Raw genomic sequence first — 26,334 nt, 5'->3', positions numbered from 1 at the left:
TATATTCAGGCAATGACAATCAAGGAAAAGAAGGAGTAGCCATAGTATTCAACACAAAATACGAGGCTAATCTTCTTGAATGGCAGTCAGTCTCAAGTAGAGTAATGTGGGCAAATATGAGAATGGGGAACTGGACAATGAGACTTATTTGTGCCTATGGTCCCACAGAAGGTTCTACTAAGGTAGAAGTGGAGGAATTTTTTGAGGCTTTAGAAAAAGCAACTGACACAATGAAAAGGGAAAAGTTGGTCCTTGTTGGGGATCTAAATAGTAGAGTAGGAAATGATTGTGAGACATACAAAAATATTTTGGGAAAATTTGGAGAAAAGAGCAAAGCTAATAATAATGGCAAATATCTGTTGGATTTCTGCTCAGGACATGGACTGGTTATTACTAACACCATGTTCCAACATAAAAATGTGCACAAATTCACATGGAGAGAAGAGGCTAGGAATAAGAAAAGTCTCATTGATTATGTTATTGTTGATAGTGATGTTTTCTCCCTGGTGCAGGACACCAGAGTGTACAGAGGATTTGAAATTGGAAGTGATCACTATTTAGTCTTGAGCAGGATAAAATTGAATTTCATATTGAAAAGAATAACATGTAAGAAAGTTTTAAAGCGAATAAAAGTTGAGCAGCTCTCAGATGTGAACTGTAGACTAAAATACAGAAACATTATTGAAAAGAAAATGAAAGAGTTTGAGAACAGGAATCAAACCTTGGAGATTCAGTGGAAAACTCTGAAGGAAACATTGATTGATTCTGCCAGAGAGGCATGTGGTGAGGTTGTGTGCAAGGATAAAAAAATCAGAACTACCTGGTGGACACAGGAAGTTAAAGAGGTAGTGAAGGAAAAGAAGAAAGCATATCAAAAGTTCCTTGCAAATAAGTCAGCTTTTACTCTTACAGAATACAGAGACAAATGTAAGAAAGCTAAACAGTGTGTAAAACTAGCTAAACAAAAGTCATGGGAGGACTTTGGCAAGAATATAGAAAATAAATATCAAGAAGGTGGCAAAATATTCTGGAGGTTGTTGAAGAAGCTTAGGAATGGAGGAAAAAGTGCTGTAAAAGGAATTAGAGATGATAAAGGTGAAATGAAAACAGGAGAAAAAGATATCCTTGAAGTATAGAGTAATTACTTTGAAAAACTGCTAAATGAAACAAGCAGTGATGACAGCACAGTGATAAAAAACACTGACCAGGCATGCAGTCAGGAATACATATCCATACTTGAAGTAGAAAAAGCCATCAAAGGCTTGAAATGTGGAAAGGCAGCAGGAGTAGATGATATTCGACCAGAAATGCTGAAGTATGGTGGTATAAGAGTCTTACAGTGGCTGCACTGCATAGTTCAGAAAGCCTGGACAGAGGGACGAATTCCCGATGATTGGAGTAGAGCTCTCATAGTACCCATATATAAAAAGGGAAATAAAACTGCATGTGAGAATTACAGAGGTATTTCCCTACTGAGTGTTCCTGGCAAGATCTATGCAAGTATACTTGAGAAACGGTTGAGAAGAATTGTGGAAGAAAAGCTTGGTGAAGAACAAGCTGGATTCAGGCCAAATAGAGGCTGTCAGGATCAGATCTTCACTTTACGACAAATAGTCGAGAAAGCATGGGAATATAACAAAGAGCTGTATTTAAGTTTTGTCGATTTGAAAATGGCATATGACAAGGTGCCAAGAGATAAGCTATTCAATACGCTGCAGTTATATGGTGTCAATGGGGCATTATATCAAGCAATACTTAGTCTTTATTTGAGTTGTGAGTCAGCAGTTAGAATTGAAGGAAGTACAGGAAGATGGTTTAATGTTAAATCTGGTGTGAGACAAGGATGTACATTATCCCCTCTGTTATTCATTATCTATATGGATCACATTATGAAGGAATGTGGTATTAAACCTGATATCAAAATTGGAGATGTTAATGTCAGCTCTTTGCTTTATGCGGATGATGTTATACTTCTAAATAAATCCGCTACAAGTCTGCAAGATTCTCTGACTAAATTGAATAGCTGTTGTAATAGATATAGTATGAAGGTCAGCAATAAAAAGACAAAGACAATGAAAATAGGCAGAATCATTGAAAATGTCAACTGTGTTGTGAATGGAGAACCTTGTGGAACAAGTAAAACATTTCAGCTACTTAGGCACAATTTTTACTGAAGATGGTAAACTAAATATAGAAATAAACAACAGAATCAGCAAAGCTGGTATCGTGGGAAGTCAATTGAATAAATTCATATGGAATAAGAAAGAAATTAGTCGGAACACTAAATTAGCTGTATACAAGACTGTTTTCAAACCAAGTTGAACTTATGGATCTGAGAGCTGGGTCAGAAGTAAAACACTTGACCAAAGACTAGAGACCGCAGATATGAGAGTCCTGAGAAAGATTAAAGGCGTGAACAGATGGCATCAATGGCAATATCATATTAAAAATGAGGATATTAGGAAAGAACTTGACATTGTCAGCATCCAGGAATGCATTAGCAGAGCTAATCTCAGATGGTATGGTCACTTAAATAGAATGGGAGAGGAAAGATTAGCAAAACAAGTGTTCTCTGCCAGGTTGGCAGGAAAACGACCCAGAGGAAGACCAAGATATAGGTGGATTGATACGGTACAAAGTGCCTTGGACGATAGAAATATAAGATATGATAATGTTGGAGTCTTGACAAGTAACAGACTGATTTGGAGGAAAATTGTAGATAGGAAGTTAGTAATGATGTAATTTTTTCATGTAGTACTGTCATATCCTGTACACCCCTTGAGGGTACATGGCAGGAATTTGATGATGATGATGATATATATTATTCAAAAAACCGGGTTTTTTCCATTTCTATTTTAATTCTCCCACATTGTCAATACCCCTCCCACACACACACACACAGTAGTTTGCACATTGCAGAAAGAAGAAAAGCCACAACACCCAGAAAAAGGTATGTGTAAATTTCTCTTCCTTTATGCTACATATATTTATTAGTAAATATACATGTACAATGCGCTAAGAATCTGTGAGTAAAAAGCCAATGACATTTAAACAGGGGCACTCCTAAACAGAAACAGGCAAAATAGCCTTGAATATAATAGTATTAACAAACAATTATTTCACCGTCAACGTAGCAATGTAGAGAGACACAGGACGGCTCCAAAGGTTATATCTCTTTGCCATATGTCAGCACGCTATCCAAAAAAACTGAGTAGAATCTTAAAGAAGTTTAACATACAAACGTGCTTCTTGACTCTTCCAAAAATAAGATCAAGTTTCAGCAAATACAAACAATCTCGCAACCTTCTACAATTCTCAGGTGTATACAAAATCACATGTGAGCGCGGAAAACCTTACTATGGCCAAAAGGAAAAATCTATCCTCCTACGTCTCGAGGAACACCAGAGAGACATTGCTTACAAGAAAACCAGGGATACTGCCCTATCAGGCCATATCCTGTTTTCACTAAACATAAATAATGAAAGCCGCCAGCATGAAGTAAATTGGACAATAACTTCAAACTTCACATTTGCCATGATGAGGTAGAACGCCGCATTGTCGAGTCAAAAGAAATTACCTTGGGCCCTCTTCATATGAACAATAATCTCAGCTATAATTTGCCTGACTCTTTCACCTCTACTATCAGATACTGGCGATCTTGTGGATCCACACACGCACAGGTGTACAACAATAGACCTTTAACACGGACTATAGCTCAAGTTCATAATAACTGTAATTTAGTCAGATTTATAGCTTTATAATTTTATAGCTTTAGAGTGTCTCAATGTTTTTTTCAGTGTCTTAAAATAGCTTTCTATGTTCTTAATGCCTGATGAAGTCAATCCCGACGAAACATGTTGCGTATCCAATAAATCTCAATTTGTTATAATTCTCGGATTTTTAGTCAGTTTATATAATAAATGAATATATATATATATATATATATATATATATATCAAAGTAGTGTCATTTTGACTTATTGTTTGAACTGTCATGTGACTTGTCTCTCTCTCTCTCTCTCTCTGTGTGTGTGTGTGTGTGTGTGTGTGTGTGTGTGTGTGTGTGTGTGTGTGTGTGTGTGTGTGTGTGTAATGACACCACTTTGATCAACCATTATTTAATTGACCTGACCTGAAAAATGTGTTTTGTATCCTTGTGTCATTTTTATCAATAAAAAGAAAAAGTACTACATCTACATTCAGTACGTCATACAGATTATCCCCCAGCGATGAATTTCTGAACTACCTTTTTTTTTTCTCAGATATCACTTCCACATGATGCACAATATATTCCTGCAAAGTTTTACAGTGGCCACATTGCATTATTCAATAGGCCTGGTCAAATGGCCTAGCCATCTGTAAAAAGAGATATACAACTGAATGTGAGTATTAGAGGAGGAGGACAATTTACTTACTAAATGCTTCTAACTGGTAATTAACTTAAGGAATTTACAACACATAAAATGGATATTAATTAAAGGAAACTTTAATGAATACCTTCAATATTTCCGCAACGTCATGTTGCCATCTTCAAGAACATGCAAATATGGTTTGTGCACGCAGGCACTAACAAAAGCAAATGAGGAAGAAGGCAAGAACCTAATATTGTTCCTAAAGTCCTAATGGTGTCCCCTAGTTGGCTAATTGGGTTGTCTTGGCCGTAGAGCTGAAGTTCTCATGATGTAAGTCTCCCAAATTTGGGGCAGTCTCAATCACCCAAATTTGTTGAGGTTTGGAACATTTTTTAGAGCTGCTGATGATTCCATGAATAATCTTTTGTACTAGAACTTGCTGTGGTGTCTTATTTTTGTTTTCTTCCAACGAATTCAATGCGGGTATCTGTCATGGTCTGCAAGACCAGAGTGGCTGTACTGGTGAAACCAGATGTAGTCTTTGTGTTCTGAAATCCTGATATTCACTGACCTGCCTGTTTGGCCAAAGTAGGACAATTTACAGCTGCAAGGGACCTGGTATACACCAGGTAGGTCTAGGGGAAATGGTTGGTCTTTGATAGAGCGGATAAGGGATGCCAACTTTTTATATGGTCTATAACAAGAAGTTATATCATATTTTTTGAGGATATTGGTTATTATCTCAGAAGATCTAGGGGATGGTGATATATTTAGTGTAATCTTTATCATGAAGGGGGAAGGGGGGTTGTAGTTTACTGGTTTTAGTATTTTTTGGGGTTGTAGCCATTGGCTAAGAAAGTGTTGAGGATGTGGTTTAGTTCAGTGGTTAGGGCGCATCGTCATCTGAGCAGATTAATTTTGCCCTGTTATATAGTGTTTTAATAACCCCATATTTTGTGAGGGGGGGGGGATTGCTGGTGAATGTATCTGCCTGTATGGGTGGGTTTTCTATAAACAGAGAAAACCAAAGATCAGGCTGGCGAGTGATTAGAGTGTCTAGGAATCGGAGGGTGTTGTTTTCCTCTTTTTCCAAGGTGAACTGGATGCTGGGTTGTTGGTTGTTTAAGTGTGTTAGGAAGGAGTGGAGTGTATCCTCTTTTTCCAAGGTGAACTGGATGCTGGGTTGTTGGTTGTTTAAGTGTGTTAGGAAAGAGTGGAGTGTATCTGAGCCATGTGGCTAATTTATATGTGGGGGAATCAGTGCCATCCATTATGGGATGTAATGGCACATTTTGTTTATGTATTTTTGGAAGTCCATATAATCGAGGTGTCTAGAGTTAAAAGGTTTCAGTTTGTTAGTGACTTCCACAGGCTAAGAACTCTCCACATACTCCTTCTTAAGGAGTCTGTGGAGAGTTCTAATCTGAGAGCTGGTAGGATTATATTCAATAGTGAAGTAGGTAGTACGATCTAATAATAAAGCCTTAAGCTTACCTGTGTAGTCCTTTTGGTTGAGAACCACCGTGGCATTTCCCTTATCAGCTTTGGTGATTACTATTGTTTTGTTTTTTATCATTTCTAGTAGAGCTGCATATTCGTCTTTGAATAAGTTGGTTTTTGGAGGTCTTGCTTTGGTGAGAACACTGGCTACATCCAATCTGACATTGTTGGCGATATGGTTACGAAGCTTGCAAATCCCACGTTCTATTTGGATCATTATTTCCTCGGCAGGTATTCTTTTAGGAGCTAGGGCGAAATTTTGACCACGTGAAAGTGCGGTGAGTGCTTCAGGCTTCAAAACTACGGAAGAGACGCGCGTTCTCCTTGCCGACAAAAACAAAACCTTATGGGCTCTAGAGGAAGAGCTTTCAGATATGCTCGGCCATGACCTTTGGATGATTCTTTATGACGTCTCATGCGCTTCGGCAACAAATGAATGCGAAAAACTATGTAGTCGGCACATGGAAAAAATATGATAACTTGATAAAGAATTCTACTTTCGTACCACAACAACCACTCAACACGGTAGTCAACCTCTTTTCCATAGTTTTGAAGCCTGAAGCACTCACAGCACTTTCACGTGGCCACAATTTTGCCCTAGCTCCTAAAAGAATACCTGCTGAGGAAATAATGATCCAAATAGAACGTGGGATTTGCAACCTTCCTAACCATATCGCCAACAATGTAGCCAGTGTTCTCACGAAAGCAAGACCTCCAAAAACCAACTTATCCAAAGACAAATATGCAGCTCTACTAGAAATGAAGAAAAACAAAAAAATAGTAATCACCAAAGTGGACAAGGGAAATGCCACGGTGGTTCTCAACCAAAAGGACTACACAGGTAAGCTTAAGGCTTTATTATTTGACCATACTACTTACCTCCCTATTGAATATAATCCTACCAGCTCTCAGATTAGAACTCTCCACACTCTTCACTTCTTGGCCTGTGGAAGACACTAACAAACTAAAACCTTTTAACTTTAGACCCCCCCCCCTGATTATATGGACTTCCAAAAATACATAAACAAAATGTGCCATTTCGTCCCATAGTAGATGGCATCGATTTCCCCCCCCCTCCCCATATAAATTAGCCAAACATTTAGCCAGAGCTCTCTCACTATATTGGCAACACACCATCACACATATAAAACTCAGCCCACTTCAGCGCCAGTATAGAAAACCTCTCACTCCAACACACTGATATAATTGTCAGTTTTGACGTCTCCTCCCTATTCAAAAATGTCCCACTCAAGGAAACCCTAGAGCTCATCCAAGCCAAATTCCTGCCAGATATCTCAGCCCTATTTCAGTTCACAATGAACTCGGGCTATTTCGTTTGGCAAGGAAAATTCTACAAACAGATAGAGGGGACATCCATGGGTTCGCCACTTTCCCCATCCTTGGCCAACTTCTTTATGGAGACCTTTTGAAGAGAAAGCCTTAAGCTCTGCCCCTCAAAAACCCACTATTTGTCTTCGGTACGTGGATGATGTGTTTGCTATTTGGCCACATGGCTCAGATACACTCCACTCCTTCCTAACACACTTAAACAACCAACACCCCAGGGTCCAGTTCAGCTTGGAAAAAGAGGAAAACAATACCCTCCCCTTCCTAGACACTCTAATCACTCGCCAGCCTGATGGATCTTTGGTTTTCTCTGTTTATAGAAAACCCACCCATACAGGCAGATACATTCACCAGCAATCCCACTGCCCCCCTCACAACAATATGGGGTTATTAAAACACTATATAACAGGGCAAAATTAATCTGCTCAGATGACGATGCCTAACCACTGAACTAAACCACATCCTCAACACTTTCTTAGTCAATGGGCTACAACCCCCAAAAAGTACTAAAACCAGTAAACCCACCCCCCTCCCTTCACAATAAAGATTACACTAAATCTATCACCATCCCTTACATTCAGGGCACCTCTGAGAAAATAACCAATATCCTCAAAAAATATGACCTAACTTCTTGTTATAGACCATATAAAAAGTTGGCATCCCTTATCCGCTCTATCAAAGACCAACCACTTCCCCTAGACCTACATGGTGTATACCAGGTCCCTTGCAGCTGTCAATTGTCCTACTTTGGCCAATCAGGCAGGACAGCGAATATCAGGATTTCAGAACACAAAGACTACAGTACAGTCACTCTGGTGTTGTAGACCATGCCATAGATACCCGCCATAGAATTCGTTGGAAGAAAACAAAAATAATACACTGCAGCAAGTTCAAGTACGAAAGATTATTCATCAAGAAAGATCATTTATAAAGAATCATCAGCAGCTCTAAAAAACGTTCCAAACCTCAACAAATTTGGGTGCATGAGACTGCCCCAAATTTGGGAGACTTACATCATGAGAACTTCAGCCATACGGCCAAGACAACCCAATTAGCCCACTAGAGGGCACCATTAGGACTTAAGAACAATATTAGGTTCTTGCCTTCTTCCTCATTTGCTTTTGTTAGTGCCTGCGTGCACATACCATATTTGTATGTTCCTGAAGATGGCAACGTGACATTGCCGAAATATTGACGGTATTCATTAAAGTTTCCTTTAATTAATATCTGTTTTATGCGTTGTAAATTCCTTAAGTTAATTACCAGTTATGTATGACCTACGTATAAGCCTTGCTACAAGAATTAAATGGTGGAGGAGAAGCTTGGAGAAGAACAAACTGGATTCAGGATAAACAGAAGTTGCCTGGATCAGATTATCACTTTCAGACAAATAGTTGAGAATCATGGGGAATTTAACAAGAATCAGGATAAGGCATATGATAAGATACTAAGAGAAAAACTGTTCAAAATGCTTCAGTTATATGGTGTAAATGGTATATATTATATCAAACAATATGTACTATGTATTTGAGTTGTGTAAGTCAACAGTTAGAATTGAAGGAGGTACAGGAAGATGGTTTGATGTTAAATCATCTGTGCGTGAATATTATCTCTACTGTTATTTTATCATTATTACATTGGCCAACTTTACATAAGCAACAAAATTTCTTCGTTACAAGATCCCCATTTTAGGCAGCAGTATCAGAAATGTACTGATTCAAAAACAGAAACCATCCTCAAATCAAATAACATAGATGAGGAATGGGAAAAATCTGAAACAAACCCTGACAAAGACAGCAAACTTAGATAGAAAGAAAACTTAGGTATTTCTTAAAGAGTAAATGAAATAGAAAAAGAGGACTATTAAACTGAAACAAAGAAATAGAAAGCTTCTACTGTCTTGGCTAAATTCCAAGAGAATAGAAGCAAAACAGAGTACTGAAGAAGATGCAATTGCAAAACGAGAAGTAAGGAAAAATAACAGAGAGAGATGGAAAAACTTTATAACAAAACTAGAAAAGGATATATTACAGCCAAAAACCATGATACATGAACAAAGAACATCGACTTAACAAAATGTTATATTCAGGCAATGACAATCAGGGAAAAGAAGGCATAGCTATACTATTGAACTCAAAATACGAAGCTAATTTTCTTGAATTGCAAGCATTATCAAGTAGAGTGATGTGGGCAAATATCAGAATTTGGAACTGGACAATGAGACTTATTTGTGCCTGTGGTCCCACAGAAGGTTTTACTAAGGTAGAAGTGGAGAAATTTTTTGAGGCTTTAGAGAAAGCAACTGACACAATGAAAAAGGAAAAGTTGATCTTTGTTGGGGATCTAAATAGCAGAGCAGGATATGATTGTCAGACATACAAAAATATTTTGGGAAAATTTGGAGAAAAGAGCAAAGCCAATAATAATGGCAAATACATGTTGGATTTCTGCTCAGGACATGGACTGGTTATTACTAACACCATGTTCCAACATAAAAATGTGCACAAATTCACATGGCAAGAAGAGGCAAGGAATAAGAAAAGTCTCATTGACTATGTTATTGTTGATAGTGATGTTTTATCGCTGGTGCAGGACACTAGAGTGTACAGAGGATTTGAAATTGGAAGTGATCACCATTTATTCTTGAGCAGGATAAAATTGAAACTCATATTGAAAAGAACATAAAATCAAAACTCCATGGTGGACACAGGAAGCTAAAGAGGCAGTGAAGGAAAAGAAGAAATATCAAAAGTTCCTGGCAAGTAAGTCAGCTTGTGCTCTTAGAAAATACAGAAGCAAATGTAAGAAAGCTAACCACTGTGTAAAACTAGCTAAACTAAATTCATGGGAAGACTTTGGTGAGAACATAGAAAATAAATATCAAGAAGGTGGCAAAATATTCTGGAGGTTGATGAAAAAGCTCAGAAATGGAGGAATGAGTGCTGTAAAAGGAATTACAGATGATAATGATGACATGAAAACTGGTAAAAAAAGATATCTTTAATGTATGGAGTAATTACTTCAAAAAATTGCTAAATGAAACAATCAGTAACAGCACAGTAGTAAAAAACACTCAACAGGCTTGCATTCAGAAATACATATCCATACTTGAAGTAGAAAAAGCCATGTGGATCTCATTATGAATGAAAGTGGTATTAAACCTAATATCAAAATTGGAGATGTTAATCTCAGCTCTTTACTTTATGCAGATGATGTTATACTTCTAAATTAATCCACTAAAAGTCTGCAAGATTCCCTGACTGAATTGAATAACTGTTGTAATAGATTTGGTATGAAGGTCAGCAATAACAAAACGAAGACGATGAAAATAGGCACAAGCATTGAAAATATCAACTGCATTGTGAATGGAGAACCTATAGAACAAGTAAAACATTTCAGCTACTGAGGCATGATTTTTAGTGAAAATGGTAAATTAAATATGGAAGTAGACAACAGAATCAATAAAGCTGGTATAGTAGGAAGTCGACAGAATAAATTAATATGGATTAAGAGAGAAATTAGTCAAAACATTAAATTAGCTGTATACAAGACAGTGTTCAAACCAATTTTAACTTGTGGATCTGAGAGCTGGGTTAGAAATAAAACACTTCACCAAAGACTAGAGACCACAGATATGAGAGTCCTGACAAAGATTAGAGGCATGTACAGATGGCATCAGTGGCAATATCTTATTAAAAATGAGAATATTAGGAAAGAACTTAACATCGTTAGCATCCAGAAATGTGTTAATAGAGCTAATTTCAGGTGGTATGGTCACTTAAACAGAATGGGAAAGGAAAGATTAGTAAAACAAGTGTTCTCTGCGTTGGTGGGAAAAAGACCCAGAGGAAGACCAAGATATAGGTGGATTGATACAGTAAAAAAGTGCCTCAGGAGATAGAAATATAAGATCTGATAATGTTGCACTCATGACAGGTAACAGATTGATTTGGAGGAAAATTGTAGATAGGAAGTTGGTAATGATGTAAGTTTTTCATGTAGCACTATCATATCCTGTACACCTCTTGAGGGTACATATCAGGAATTTAATGATGATGAACAAATAGATTTAAAATTATGGCTGACTTATTTTCAAAATCTCTGGACTGATGATAATAAAGAAATAAAATTAGTAACATTTTATACAAGAAAGAATGATCTAAGAGAAAATATGTCAGAACTAAAAGTACATTAAGATGAAAAATAGGAAACACAAGGATAAGACAATATAAACATGGAACTGTATAAAAAATGCAGGTGAAAAATTTATTGAAAGGCTACTGAAGTTCTTTAATATGATCTGAATTTCTGGAAAAACCCCAATCTCTTGGAAAAAAGCTCAGATTGTTCCAATTTATATAAAAAAGGAAATAAAAGATGACTGCAATAACTATAGGGTCTGCTAAAAGCAGGGTATAAAATATATGCAGGAATATTACAACAGAAACTAATCAGTATTGTAGAGGCCAAACTACTGGAAGAACAAAATGGATTCCAAAAAGACTGATTTTGCATAGACTCAATTTTTATTCTAAAATTATTAATTGAAAGGAGAAGAGAATTTTAAAAAGAAACATGAATGGACTTTGATTATGAAAATACCTTAAGATGTTGCTACAACAGAGTTGCTACCTGTGGTTATTATTACTATTATTATTTCGTGACACCTCCAAGGAGTTCAAAGACTCATCGAGGGAGGGCACCTACTCTATAATTCTCCATCTCCACCACTTGATTTACGTACTACACCAACAGCTACTACCATCATCATCTACACCAATGCCATCTACTGCCCACCACCACTATTACTAGTATTTTTTGTCTGTAAATTGCATGTGTTGTGTAGGCTGATTTGTCTGTAAGCAGGATGAAACACCAAGTTTCTGGGAGAAAAAACCCTGCTACCTCTGTATGAGATTGGCTAACTCACCTTCAATTGAAAAAAACAAAACAAAACATATAAAGATTCCTCCCATCATAACAAGAATTGAACATAGGCTTTTCCAATAGAATTGCGCAACATACCATCATTCTTCCAATTGTGCTCTTCTGTAGCGCAATTGGACAGATCTTTTGATGCTGTTACCAAATCCAGTGCATTAAAACTGCTTGTATTCCCCATCGCATTCCGTTTCAGGTAATTATCACCTTAGTAACTGTATAAATTCCGTTTCCATCGTGCCGTGTGTACTTTCCTCCTTCCAACTTTGATTCCCATAGTCAGCCTGCACCCAATATGCAAATCCACAATTACATGGAATCCAAATCTTCCTCTGATCCCTTGGTCTCTCATCCACGTTACTTTTGGGTAGATGCCAGCCGGTGGGTTTGAATCCTGCCATGGACGTGGATGTTTGCTATTGTCGCTAAAAATACTAGTGGTGGTAGTGGTGGTAGGCAGTAGTGTAGATGATGCAGTTCGCTAATTGAGTGGTGGAGATGGAGAGTTGTAGAGTAGGTGCCCTCCCTCGATGAGTCTTTGGACTCCTTGGCGGTGTCACATAATAATAATAGATCTTTCGTGCTCTATTCATATTCTATTCATGCTCACTCCTTCAACTATATTTTCTTCAATACTTTCACTATCCTTCCTAACATTGTTAATATTGGTAACTTCATTCTTCCACTTTTGACATGCCTTGCATTTCTTGCACTTGCTCACAAGACATTGTCTGCACATCTCTCTTTCATACCACAAAACATTCACTCTTGGTGATAAGTACTTTAACTTAAATGCATTGCATGAAATCCCTCATATTGAAAGTATGAAATATGGAAGTCTTGGCCATTATTTTTTTTACATTAGTGCCATAGAAATGCTTTTTAAATAATTTAAACAGTATTGGGTAATAAGATTCACAAATACACTGAACTATCCAATTTAAAATAAGTAAAGTATCACCAATAATGATTAGCAATATTGTGAATATTTACTGTGAATAGCAATATTGTGAATATGAAATAAGGCTTAACATGTGTTATACATGTGTAATATGAAATAACATGTTTCTAGTAGTAAGACTTATACGTTGGTTAGACATAACTGGTAATTAGTTTACGGAATTAACAATGCATATAAAGTATATTAATTAAAGGTAACTTTAATGAATAACTTCTATATTTCGGCAACGTCACATTGCCATCTTCGGGAACATAAAGATATGGCATGTGCACTCAGGAACTAACACAAAGCAAATGAGGAAGAAAGCAAGAAATTAATATTGTTCCTAAAGTCCTAATGGTGCCCTCTTGCGGGCTAATTTGGTAGTCTTGGCAGTTGGGCTGAAGTTCTCATAATGAAAGTCTCCCAAATTTGGGGCAGTTTCATGCACCCAAATTTGTTGAGGTTAGGAACGTTTTTTAGAGCTGCTGAAGATTCTTTGAATAATCTTTTGTATTTAAACTTGCTGCGATGGACTATTTTTGTTTTCTAGTCTAGCACTAGACCTACCTGGTGTATACCAGGTCCCTGGCAGCTGCAAATTGTCCTACTTTGGCCAAACAGGCAGAACAACAAATATCAGGATTTCAGAACATCAAGACTACATCCGGTTTCACCAGTACAGCTGCTCTGGGCTGGCAGACCATGCCTTAGATACCCACCATAAAATTCGTTGGAAGAAAACAAAAATAATCCATCGCAGCAAGTTTAAATACGAAAGATTATTCAAAGAATCTTCAGCAGCTCTAAAAAACATTCCTAACCTCAACAAATTTGGGTGCATGAAACTGCCCCAAATTTGGGAGACTTTCATTATGAGAACTTCAGCCCAACTGCCAAGACTACCAAATTAGCCCACAAGAGGGCACCATTAGGACTTTAGGAACAATATTAGTTTCTTGCTTTCTTCCTCATTTGCTTTGTGTTAGTTCCTGAGTGCACATACCATATCTTTATGTTCCCGAAGATGGCAATGTGACATTGCCAAAATATAGAAGTTATTCATTAAAGTTACCTTTAATTAATATACTTTATATGCGTTGTTAATTCCGTAAACTAATTACCAGTTATGAAATAACATGTGTTATAAATAATTTTGTAGTTTTCTGACTGGTCAGTTTAATTTTAACTCTTGATGTTACAATAAGTGAAAAAGCATAGCTGTAAATGATAACTGTTATTTATTCATCACTCAGTGTTGTGAATGCCCACAATAATGCTAGTAATTTTTATTACACGTTACTGTTATTTCAGTTAGTTTTAGCTATTATGTTTTTTCTGTTATTAGAATGTGTAATCAGTTTATTCAATTTTGTTACAGCAAACGTAATATTTCTGCAGCAAACTTTCTTATGCATACTATGCACTGTCAGCGGAATATCATCTTATGTACACATTGTGATCAACCTGTTCTTCGATCAGAACTGGAACACCATAAAGATAAACTCCATAAACTAGTATACTGTGAGAAATGTTCTGAAAATATGGAAACTTGGAAATTGGAAGATCATCAGGTATTTCTTAAATTGAACAGTTATGAAGAGTTCATAATTAGAACTACTTATGTTGAAAGTTTTTCACATGGTTATACTATAAATTAAAGATGCCAAGAAATTATGTTCTTGGTTTCATCCTTTATCCAAGTGTAAGTAAACAAAGTTTGCACATGAAGTAACTTCACGACTGGGCTACTTCTATATAGAGGCAAATGACTTCACATCATTTGCCTTAGTATCATATAATGCAATGCACATATCCTTACTGACATGTATAATGCTATGCATTATGGGAACAGCCGCTACCCAGACTGGTTTCGACCTTTATTGAGATCTCATCAGTGTTACAGTTTCCATGGTAATTGATTGGCCACAAAGACTGGAGCTTTCTTTCCTATTGCTAGATTTGTTAATATTTGAGAGAATCAGGTTTGTGGTCATGTTGATTGTTCTGTAATAACATTTTTTGCAGATAAGATTCATAATTCCTCCCAAAGCTGGTTAGTTCACTTGCACAGCAGTAGAAATAACAGTTGCTATTTTTCCAAACTCATTGCTGCAACATCAGTTCCCTCCTTTGATTTAATGTTCGTATCAGACCAATGAAGCTGAAGAGGATGGCAGAAAGTATCTCCAGGTGATATTATATCTGTACTCAAGAATGTCATAACATTTGAGCCCAAATGGAGCAAGATTGGATTATGGTCCAAGCCAAGGTCATCTACCACCTGTATCTGATATTGGTGCACAGCATTTTGGAGTATGACAATGTCTAAGACATTCAGACATCTAGTCATTCCATAATGCTTAGATTCAAATGTACCTGCAATTGCATTGTTTCCAGCAGTGGCAAATTTGATACAGATTCTGCCATTGTTTGTAGATCTGCTGTTCTTAGCATTCAGATTGCTGGCTACCAGAACTGCATCTTTGGTGTTGAGCATCTGAGCAAGATCTCATACCAGTAATTGCTTACTCAATGAATTAAAGAGAGTAGATTTTTAGCCTTCTCATAGTGGAAGTTTGTATCTCCATCCCAGTGATCTCTGTGGTTGCAAAACTTCCAGTCTCATTTTGTTGTATATTTCACTTAACATAAATAGTTGTATTTATTCTGTATGTGATCATTATCCCTGGTTGTCACACTTAACAGAATTCTGCTTTGCAGTAGCTCTGCACATGGCCAGATTTTTAGCAGCAGCGACATTTTTTGATGATGCTCTGATCTTTGGTATGAAGGATATCTGGGGATGGGGAACTCATTCAGTGATGTTGCTATTATTTGTGCCCACAGGCAGTACAGTCTCATAAATGGTAATTTCTTTGTCTCTTCTTTTTAAAATTCTAACCTAAAATCTTTCAAGGTCACTGGCCAGATACTGAGATTGCAATATGAGGAACATTTTCTCCTTTGAAGGGGTGTTGGTTTAATAATCAGATCACAAAGTTACAAGGGTGGTCTGAAAAGTTCTCAGCCTAACAATGAAAAAACGAATTTATAATTTCAAAATTATTTTTATTTTTCACATAATCTCTCTTAAGACTAATATATTCATTCCAGCGAGTCTCCAGTGCCATTATCCCATCCTTGTGGTGGTTCTCAGTAAGATCTGCAAAATACCCTTCTACAGCTGCAATCACCTCTTGATTCGAAGAAAAACGTTGACCAAAACGTTGACCAGAGAATATTCCCTTATATTAAACAAATTATTTTATTAAACAAAATAAGGCATTTTGTTTAATAAACAAAATGCCTTTAGCATCCCAAAACACCGCTGCCATGACCTTTCCTGCTGATGGAACCGACTTTGGTGCTGAACAACCGGCTTCTGTCCTCTGTTTTAACTGCTGTTTGGATTCTGGTGTGTAATGGTGAATCCAAGTCTCATAATAAATCAACTCACAGAATCAGTTTTATTCTTGTTAAAATGCTACAAGCACTGTTCAGAGATTTTTATGCGAGTGCGATTTTGATCAGTTGTGAGCAAGCATAGCACCCATCTTGCGCAAAGCTTTTTCACTTGCAATTCTTCATGCAAAATATATCCTACACGTTCTTTTGAAATGCATATAGTCTCAGCAATTTCACGTACTTTCACTCGCAGGTCATCCAATCACATATCGTGCACTTGATCAATGATTTCTGGTGTTATTACACTTTTTGGACGTCCTTCACGTGGACCATCTTCAAGGCTGGTATGGCCACATTTAAACTCAGCAGCCCATTTCTTAATTGTCAAAAATGAAGGAGAAGAGTGCCCATAAACTTTTATGAACTTCGAATGAATCTCATTTGGCATTAAACCTTCTTTTACAAAGGATTTTATAACTGCATGATACTTAATTTTATCCATTTCAAGGGATACAGACAACACTTTTGCTTCAGACAGCTGTATAAAACAAACTACTTGATAGAATGACTTGCTATTTCTCATAGATGCTTATGACAGATGTACCAACTTAGAAAAAAAAAAAACTTGCCGATAGTGTTGCCATCTATGGTCGAGGCCGAGAACCTTTCAGACCACCCTCGTATATTTCCCACTGCTGCTTTTGACTTGTACATGTGGCTGGGTTTCATGGGATCCAGCCCTCCCAGATTTGTAGTCTACCATTATTTTGTTGTTAAATACTCTGTACTCTTTCATTCTCTGCAACCATCTCTGGTTGCATGCACCCCCTTTTGTTAGTGTTTTAGTTCTGGGGAAGTTAATCTTTCAGCTTTTAATAGCAGCTGTTGCTACTACCATCTATCCACTGATCTTTGGCTTGAAGGATGATTGGGGTGGAGGCACTCATTTAGTGATGTTGCTGTTATTTGTGCCCACAGCACTACAGTCTCATAAATGGTAATTTTTTTGTCTCTTTTTTTTTTAATTCTAACCTGAAATCTTGCAAGGTCACTGGTCAGATACTGGTCACTGGTCAGAATGCAATATAGTTTTTGAGAACATTCTTTGGTTGACTAATTTGGGTATCATTAGCTCTCAGCCCAGCCAATCTTCAGTAGCTTACTCATCCTTCTGAACAGTATAAGCATCTGTTCAAAATGGAGATTTTGTAAATATCAGTATTGGAATGAAGAAAGCTGAATATCAAGTAATAAAACAATATAAAGAAGATATATTCAGTTTGTCTCTTGATTCACTGGGATTCATTTGCAATTGTGACTATATTATGTAAACAAGTATTAAAACAACCTGAGTGAAGTCTGAATTAAGTCTCACAAACAAAATCTAAATAGATGTTGAATGTAATCAAATCCACTGGCCAATTAAAGTAGGTATTTTGAAATATTAATCAGTGTCAGGGACCTAAGATATGCTTCCTTTGCATTTAGGTCCTGACACTGGTGGAGTAACATCTGAACTCCAGCCTGTTTGAACATTGTTAGTATTCTGCTGCATGCCTTTGCTTTCACAGTTTAATATCTGGTAATTGTTTTTTTCCACAGAATAATATGACATATCAAGGCTTAAATCATTTGGTAATGGTTCTAAGACTATCTAGGTGATGTGAACATTATATTGACAACTGACTTACTCACTGGCTCTTAACCTGTTGTGGGTTGCAATGGAATGAACTGATTGATACAGGAATCCACAGTCTTATCTGAGCCAACAGCAGGATGTGGTACATGGACCACTATCTCTATCACTATCACTAGTCAGATAGTTATCAATAAGCTGTGTATGAGAGAGCAGTATCCAAGGAGGAGAGTGACTAGTGGTGTGCTGCAGGGGGGAGACTATTTTGGGGCCATTATTGTTTAACTTTTATGGTAATGGTATTAGAACAGGTTTAATTGGAGATATGCAGCTGTTTGTAGATCATGATAAGTTTGGGAGAACTAGGAGGTGTGGAGGAGGTTGTGGCTTTACACGAATATCTGAATAGACTGCATGAAGGGATAAGTGAGTGTTACAGCCATTTCAGTATTGCAGAACGTAAGGTTTCAAAATGTGGTAGGCATAGACAAAGAAGGGAGGCCAAGCATATATTTGTTGAAGAAATTTTGAAGAATGTGGAGGAGATGATAGCTCGGAAAGTGTTGGTGGGCAGGGACTTGAAGTTTAGGAATCAAATTGCTGAAATTGTGAAGACCGCATCAGATATGGAAATGATGAGGTGGATTTTGGCATATAGAAGCAAAGAAGTTAGGTTTTGATTGTATAAGGCCACATATGGATTACTGTACACAGATTTCATTACCTGGTTTTCATTGGGATGAGTATATATTAGGAATTCAGAGATGATTGACTGAGATAGTTTCTGGTCAGAACCTTAGGAATAGAAAGGGAGATATGCTTGAGACAATAAATCAGTAAGGGGTTGTTACCAGATTAATGAGGATGTGATTTTTAATAGAATGTAGGAAGTCAGGAGTGGAATAAGAAGCCACCTGTGTAGCTGTACAAGGAGGATGTGAATAATGGATGAGAAGCAGCTCCACTCACTAACCAAATAGTGGTTAGTGAGTGGAATGTATTGCCCAAGAATGTGGTGAGTACAGAAACGGTGAATGAGTTTAATGCACGTTTCATAATTTTTGTGTGACAGGTACTTCTGATGGTCTTTTGACTGCATAGAGATCTAATGTTAATAATAATAAATGTATAAGCATAGAAATGGGACCAATTAGTGTTGACAATAACTTCATAAATAGGGAAGTTATTGTTACTAAATTTAATTTAAACTGCAGATTTAAAGTCTAGATTTAAAATTCACATTTCGAGTTACCAAAATCATTTGCACTAAAATTTGTACTTATCTCTCATTTTACTCTGAATTATACTTCCCTTATCCCTACATTATTTCATGAGTGCATCAAGGCAATTCACTATAAAAATGAATCATATAGCAAACTGTTCAAAACAAACTGCCTGCTACTTTCTAACTCGCTTGTAAGCTTGAGATACCTGTAAAAAGATAAACTACAATTTCTAAAATCCAAAATAAGATGTCAGCCTGAAATAGTGGTGATTACTTTTGTTTATCTTTACAGTATTAGTCACAACTTGCATTTTTGTTTCTGCTCTCAGCCATTTGCTATATGTGCTGTTCTAGTATGAATAACAATAAAAGCACAAAATAAAGCAATAATTTATTGTCATCATCATCATCATCATCAAATTCCTGACATGTACCATCAAGGAGTGTACAGGATATGTACATGAAAAAGTATTATATGAAAAAGTTACATCATTACTAACTTCCTATCTATAATTTTCCTCCAAATCCAATTTGTTACCTCTGAAAACTTCAACAATCCACAATCCACCTATATCTTGGTCTTCCCTTGGGTCTTTTTCCTACCAACCTAGCAGAGAACACTTGTTTTCTAATATTAACTAATCTTTCCTCTCCCATTCTGTTTAAGTGCCCATACCACCTGAGATTACTCTGCTAATGCATTCCTGGATGCTGATATAATAAATTTAATTTAATCCTTTATCCAAGTGTGAGCAAACAAAGTTTGCGCCTGAAGTTTCTTCAGGACTGGGGGTAAGGTGGTACAACACCAGGACGACTCCTTGCAAAGGTGGAGCAAGCTACCAACACTTCTGTCTCAGTATCTCTCATAATGCAAAACACATCTCCTTGCAGATATGTCTAATGTTATGCATTAAGGGAAGGGCCACTACCCAGACTAGTTTCGACCTTTATTGAGGTCTCTTCAGTGGGAGCCAGGCCCAAGTGGAGATACCAGCCAGAAGCATTAGCAGGTCATCTCTACCTATAGGAGTTGTCAATTGGTGTGCCACCTTTTTAATAAATTACTCTGGATTTAAAGAAAGATGTTGAAAGTTTATTTTTCACTTGGTTAGAATATAATAAATTTAGTTTAAATCCTTTATCCAAGTGTGAGCAAACAAAGTTTGCGCCTGAAGTTTCTTCAGGACTGGGGGTAAGGTGGTACCACCTTACTCCCAGTCACTTCTACCTTAGTAGACCCTTCTGTGGGACCATATGCACAAATAAGTCTCATTGTCCAGTTCCCCATTCTGATATTCACCCACAGCACTCTACTTGAAATTGCCTGCCATTCAAGAAGATTAGCCTCATATTTAGTGTTGAATACTATAGCTACTCTTTACTTAGTACATTTGCTATATGTACTGTTCTGGTATGAATACAACAAAAGCACAAAATAAAGCAATAATTTATTAAGCTGCTACTTTTTCACTGGATTTCAAACCAGTATCATCAGAGCATGCAAGTAGTTATCACTATACATGTATCATAACAATCAAGTTGCTGATGAATCAATTCAACTTTTAATGGGAAGGATTAGTGTCCTGTCATGGCGTCCTCTCATAGGATGGTTTCTTGGGGTAAGGGTGTCATACTTCCTTTCATACTCTTGCACTGCCTTGATCTTTAGTCAGAGAGAGAGAGAGAGAGAGAGAATTGATAAAATATTGAACAGTATGGATACCAAAATTCTTTTATCTTCGTTGAAGCTAGCTATTTAAGGAAACATGCCATTTTATTTATTTATCTATTTTAGGAAATTAATAATTAGTCACAGTGTCCCAGTTGCAGTGTTCAAAATATAAATATACACTGCAAGTTATAACTGAGAAAATATATTCTTGTTTTCACCCTTTACCCAGACATTAGAAAGCAAAAGTTTTGACATGAAGTATCTTCATGACTACACAATGCTACATCTGTATAGCTGTTTCTCATCCACAGTATTTCAATAATTTGATAATAAAACATTTTGATCACTCTTACTATCTCCATGGATCTAATTCCCACTGATGACTTGAATAGAGGGCAAAACTGGCCTGGATAATGACTATTCCCAGTATACATCTCCAAAAGGAAATGTGCTGTGCATCTGGAATACTAAAACAATTTAATGTGAGGCCAGCTGTATCTATACAAGTAGCCTAGTTGTTAAGATATATGGAGTTCGTACCTTTGTTTGCTTAACTTGGGCAAAATATGAAAACAAGAATATAATTTCTTGTCTGGTGTAATATACTCTGTGACTTAGTTGCAAAAAAACTTGTTGCAACTATAAACATACATTGTCCTACCAAAAGTTCGACAATGTATGTTGCAGATATAAACTTTTCTTTATTGAGATGGGAATTAATAATTGCTTTATTTCTCCTTTTAAGCACTTATAAGTTCCACTAATGAAAATAGCTATACTGTAATTCTGTATTCCAGTTTATTCCACACTATCATTCGAGTTCAGGTCAAGGCTTAATACCAGCCACTACATGTTCTGATGCCATGCTTTTCGAACTTTGTGTTTACAGTCATTTCTATTTAACATAGAACATTGTTATGTTAAAAGGTATATATGAATATGTAATTTTGAATATGTATATTTGTTCAGAACATTGTTGTTAAGCCAAGTAATCATGATTCTGTTTACTGTGACTAAATTCATACCACATGAAGTAATCTCACTTCATTATACTGCTATCTTCAGACTTCACCATAAACAGTAATCTCAAAGCATCTTCCATACCTGAACATATCTGATAATAATGGAAAGCGCATGCAGTCTGTAAATTGTAATGTTCACTAAACATTACAATTCACATTGCTTCATGTGTGACTGGATCTCTGCCAAGTCACAGAGAATTGTACTGCAGAATTTACAGAATTTAGCTGCAGCACCACTTTCATGAAAATTCACAGTGTACAGCTTTACCTTGTCATGGAAATGCTTGTGGCTGCTTTCATCTCCATGCACATTTTCAGGGAGATGATTGTGAGATGTGATAAGATGCTTTCTGAATGAGCATGCACTGACAGTTGTGAGTTAGTACTTTAGGCTTGCTTGGTCTTATCTTAGGGTTATTATTGTTATTATTACATGGAAATCTCCATGGAGTCAGAAGATTCATTGCTGGAGATCTATACTTACCTGTACACACACAATATCTATGATACCGCTCATTAAACTCATTCACTGTGAGAGCATCAAAATTTCTGGCAATCCGTTCAACTCATTCACCTCTCTCTCTCTCTTTCTACAAGCAAAAATCTAGTCTGCACACTACTAACTATACTCTTACATTCCAGGGGTTACCTCCAGCTCTCTCTCTCTCTCTCTCTTTGTATCTGTCATGTATTGACAAATTTCTTTTGTGCCAATCTTATAGAACCCCTTTAATAATTTATAAGTTTCTTTCCTTATTCCCTCTTTTCTGTCTATCAACTAAACTTTGCAACTAACACACTTTCAACCTCTATGTATAGAAAGCATTCCACAGACCTGTCACCAGCTAAGTCACACATCTCTAAATCCTCTCCATGACCTCCTCATATCCAAGAAACCTAGGTAACTAAATCTGTGCACAGTAGTCAAGATACAGGCCAATCATAGCCTTATAAAGATTTATATAGTTACTTGTTGGTTTGCATTTCAATATCCAACTAATCTTTTGTGCTATTTTGCCATCTGTTGCACTATTCCCTCTGAACCCCCCAACTCAACTCCATGTCCACTATTGCCCCTCAAGTCCATAGCCTCATCAATTTCCTGCAGTCAGTACCATCAATATGATACACAGTGTGTAATATTTTCAACCTGAAGTGCATACCCTATATTTTACAATATTAAATTGATAACTATTATCTTTATCAACCATTGCTCTCCCCAGATTTGCATCATCATCAAACAAATGAATATCCCTCCACACTTAAATCTTTCCCTATATCATTATTATTATTATTATTATTATCAACAGACCTCCATGGAGTCAAGAGACTTATCATGGGAAGACCCACTCTCACATGCATAGCTCATCATACCTCAACTTAATGCATCCACTGTCCCTGCACTCACCACACTCTGAGGCAATGCATTCCAATCATCCACCACACTCTGAGGCAATGCATTCCAATCATCCACCACTCTCCATGCAAAAAAATCTATTCCTCACCCCCATACAGCTCCCACTGTCTCTAGATATTCTATGAAAAACCTCATCCAAGCTAACCTGGTAACTACCCTTATCAACTTATATGTCTTGATCATGTCTTCCCTCTTCCTTCAAGGCTCTGTAATTTGCATTCTCTCAATATGTTCTCATATTCCACATTCCAGAAACCAGAAATCAACTTAGTTAATCGTCTCTGGATCCTCTGCACCATCTCATCATCCTTTTGAAAACCTGGTGAACAATTCTGTGCACAGTAACCAATATGGCACCTAATAAAAGTCTTGTACAATAGAATTAAAACATCCTTATTTCTACATGTCAGTGTGTTGTCCTTTACTCTGTGTTGTCCTTAACTTTATAGTTCGCCCACCGATTAGAGATCCTTCGACACTTCTGCGCATCTCAGAAAAAGGAGAACCCATTCCAATAATAGGGTAATCAGTCCGTATAGTGGGATGAGTTGTTTATTATTACCGGTCGGAAAATTAACTTCTCTTTTATGATTATTGTAGTTAACTATGTTGCTTGTATAACAGTTGGAAAATTTTACCTATAAAGCACGTAATTTCACGTGTTGGCGACCAATTCGGACGTCCTTCATTTCTTTCTCCCCTTCAGCATGAATCGACTATTCTTGGAAAGACGCGAAGCAGGGACCTACAAACGGTGGGCGAACTATAGCAAAGTATCCACGAAATTTCAAGTCCACCACAACCCCTAAATCCTCCACCTCCTCCAAAATATTCCCTTCTTCTTCAAGTGTCATCTCCTAGAAGGAGGGTGGCAACCATGTCACAGAACCTTTTTCTTTCTTTTGCTGCTCTGGAACATTTTTGATAATTCAAGCCAGTCCAGTCCTTAATGTCTTCGAACCACATTCTCCTGGGTCTACTTCTCCCTCTTTTTCCATCCAATTTCCCTTCTAATATTAATTTCTGAATGCCTTCTTGTCTGGTTAGATGTCCAAAATATTTAAGTTTTTGTTCTTTAATTATTTTCATTAATGTTCTTTTCATTTTTGCTTTCTTTAAAACATCTTTGTTTTTCATTTTCTCTGCCTATGGTATTTTCAACATTCTTCTGATGGTCCACATTTTGAAAGCTTCTAATTTTTTCTCCGCTTCTTTATTTAGAGTCCAAGTTTCACTGTTGTAGAGAAGGCTTGACCAGATATAGCATTTTATTAATCTTTTTCTTGTATCTATATTAATGTCTGGATGTTAGAACAGTTTTAATATCAGTAAAGGCTTTTCTTGCTATCTCTATTCTTCTTTTTATTTCTTTAAGTGAATTTCCTCTGTCTGTAAACATTTGTCCCAAATATATAAAAGACTGAACATGTTCAATTTTCTTTTTGTTAACAGTTATGTTCGGTTTCTTATTTATTGGTTCTTTTGATATAATCATGCACTTTGTTTTCTTTAGGTTAATAATTAGTCCCATGTCTAAGCTTCTGTTGTAAATTTCTGTGATTAAGTTTTGAAGATTATCATCAGATTCAGCTATAAGAACTGTGCCATCTGCATACCTGAAATTGTTGAAGTTCCTACCTCCGACTTTTACACCCTTCAGTTCTGAAATATTTTTAAAAACTTGCTCGCTATATATATTGTACAGTAAGGGTGATAAGACACATCCTTGCCTTACTCCTTTTTTTGATTTCAAAGTTGCCAGAATATGTATTTTTATATCTTACTGAGGCCATTTAATTCCAGTATACGTAGATCTTTTCCCCATCAATCCTATAATCTGCACTCCATCTTTGCTTCTCAAATTTTGGAACCTTACACTTTGCAGCATTAAACTGACATCCCCCACACACTCGCCTATTCAGATAATCTATTTAGGTCCTCTTACAAAACTACAAGATCTGCTCTACTTCTCATAACTCTCTCCAACTTTGCATCATCTGCAAACAACTGTATATCACTATTTAAGCACTTTCCAGAGTCATTTACATACAAATTGAACAACAATGTCTCCAAAGCAGACCCCTGGGACACGCCACTAGAGACTTTCTTCTTCTGGGATATCGTTGCCCCATATATAACCTATTGATTCCTATCAGACAGAAAATCTCCAATCTAACACTAATCTAGTATCCAACCCCATCTGTTCCAATTTAACTACTAGTTTGTCATGTGGTAATCTATCAAAAGCCTTTGCAAAATCTAAATATACTACTGTATATGCATCCCCCCCCCTTGTCCAATAGATTTGTCACCTTATTATAATAAGTAAGCAGATTACTAAAACATCATCTTCCTTTAGCAAACCCATGCTGTCCACCTAGTTCTGAATCCTTGTCCTTGTTAGCTTCTTAAACACCTTGACCAAAACTCAAGATAAGCAGATTGGTCTGTAATTTCAAGTACTAGTCTTATCACCTCCTTTATGAACCAGGACAATTTTGCAATCTTTCCATTCATTTGGGACCTGGGATAATGTTGTTGTCGAGTCCATTGAAGAGCTTCTAGATGTGACCGTGGATCTGTAGAACTGCTTTGGCAATCTGTTTAACTTTGATGGAGTAGAGCTTTTCTCTAGGGTTATTGTCAATTTTCTGTAGAGCGCCAGCAATTGCTAGACAAGAATAGATATGTGCAGGTGTTAGTTCAACTCCTGGACAGTTCTTGCATGTTTCATAGCTTCTGCTACTGTCTGGCTGAATTTTCATGCCTTTAAAATGTTCTGTCCTTATGATTGTGGTTATTTCTCTATTTTCATTAATTTCACTGATTTCATTCTTCTTCTTGGTAGTTTGTTTTACCAATCTTATTTTGG

General features: G+C 36.8%; 1 protein-coding gene across 8 annotated transcripts in view; it reads left to right on the top strand.

Moving 5' to 3' along the window:
• The window catches only part of LOC150107813 (TRAF-type zinc finger domain-containing protein 1-like), a 337,022-nt gene that overhangs the window by 82,777 nt on the left and 227,911 nt on the right, over positions 1–26,334 (top strand). For all 8 annotated transcript variants that reach the window (XM_090392060.1, XM_090392062.1, XM_090392061.1 and 5 more), the window contains exon 4: positions 14,461–14,653. In XM_090392060.1, coding sequence (XP_090248186.1) covers positions 14,461–14,653 — 193 coding nt within the window. The remainder of the gene's footprint in view (positions 1–14,460; positions 14,654–26,334) is intronic.

Source organism: Typopeltis vanoorti, chromosome 4 (genome assembly GCF_054136105.1).
Source record: "Typopeltis vanoorti isolate ZY-2024b chromosome 4, IOZ_Tvanoo_1.0, whole genome shotgun sequence".
Lineage (NCBI taxonomy): Eukaryota > Metazoa > Arthropoda > Arachnida > Uropygi > Thelyphonidae > Typopeltis > Typopeltis vanoorti.
Note: the sequence above shows the minus strand (reverse complement) of the source record. Positions and strands in the feature narration are given on the sequence as shown.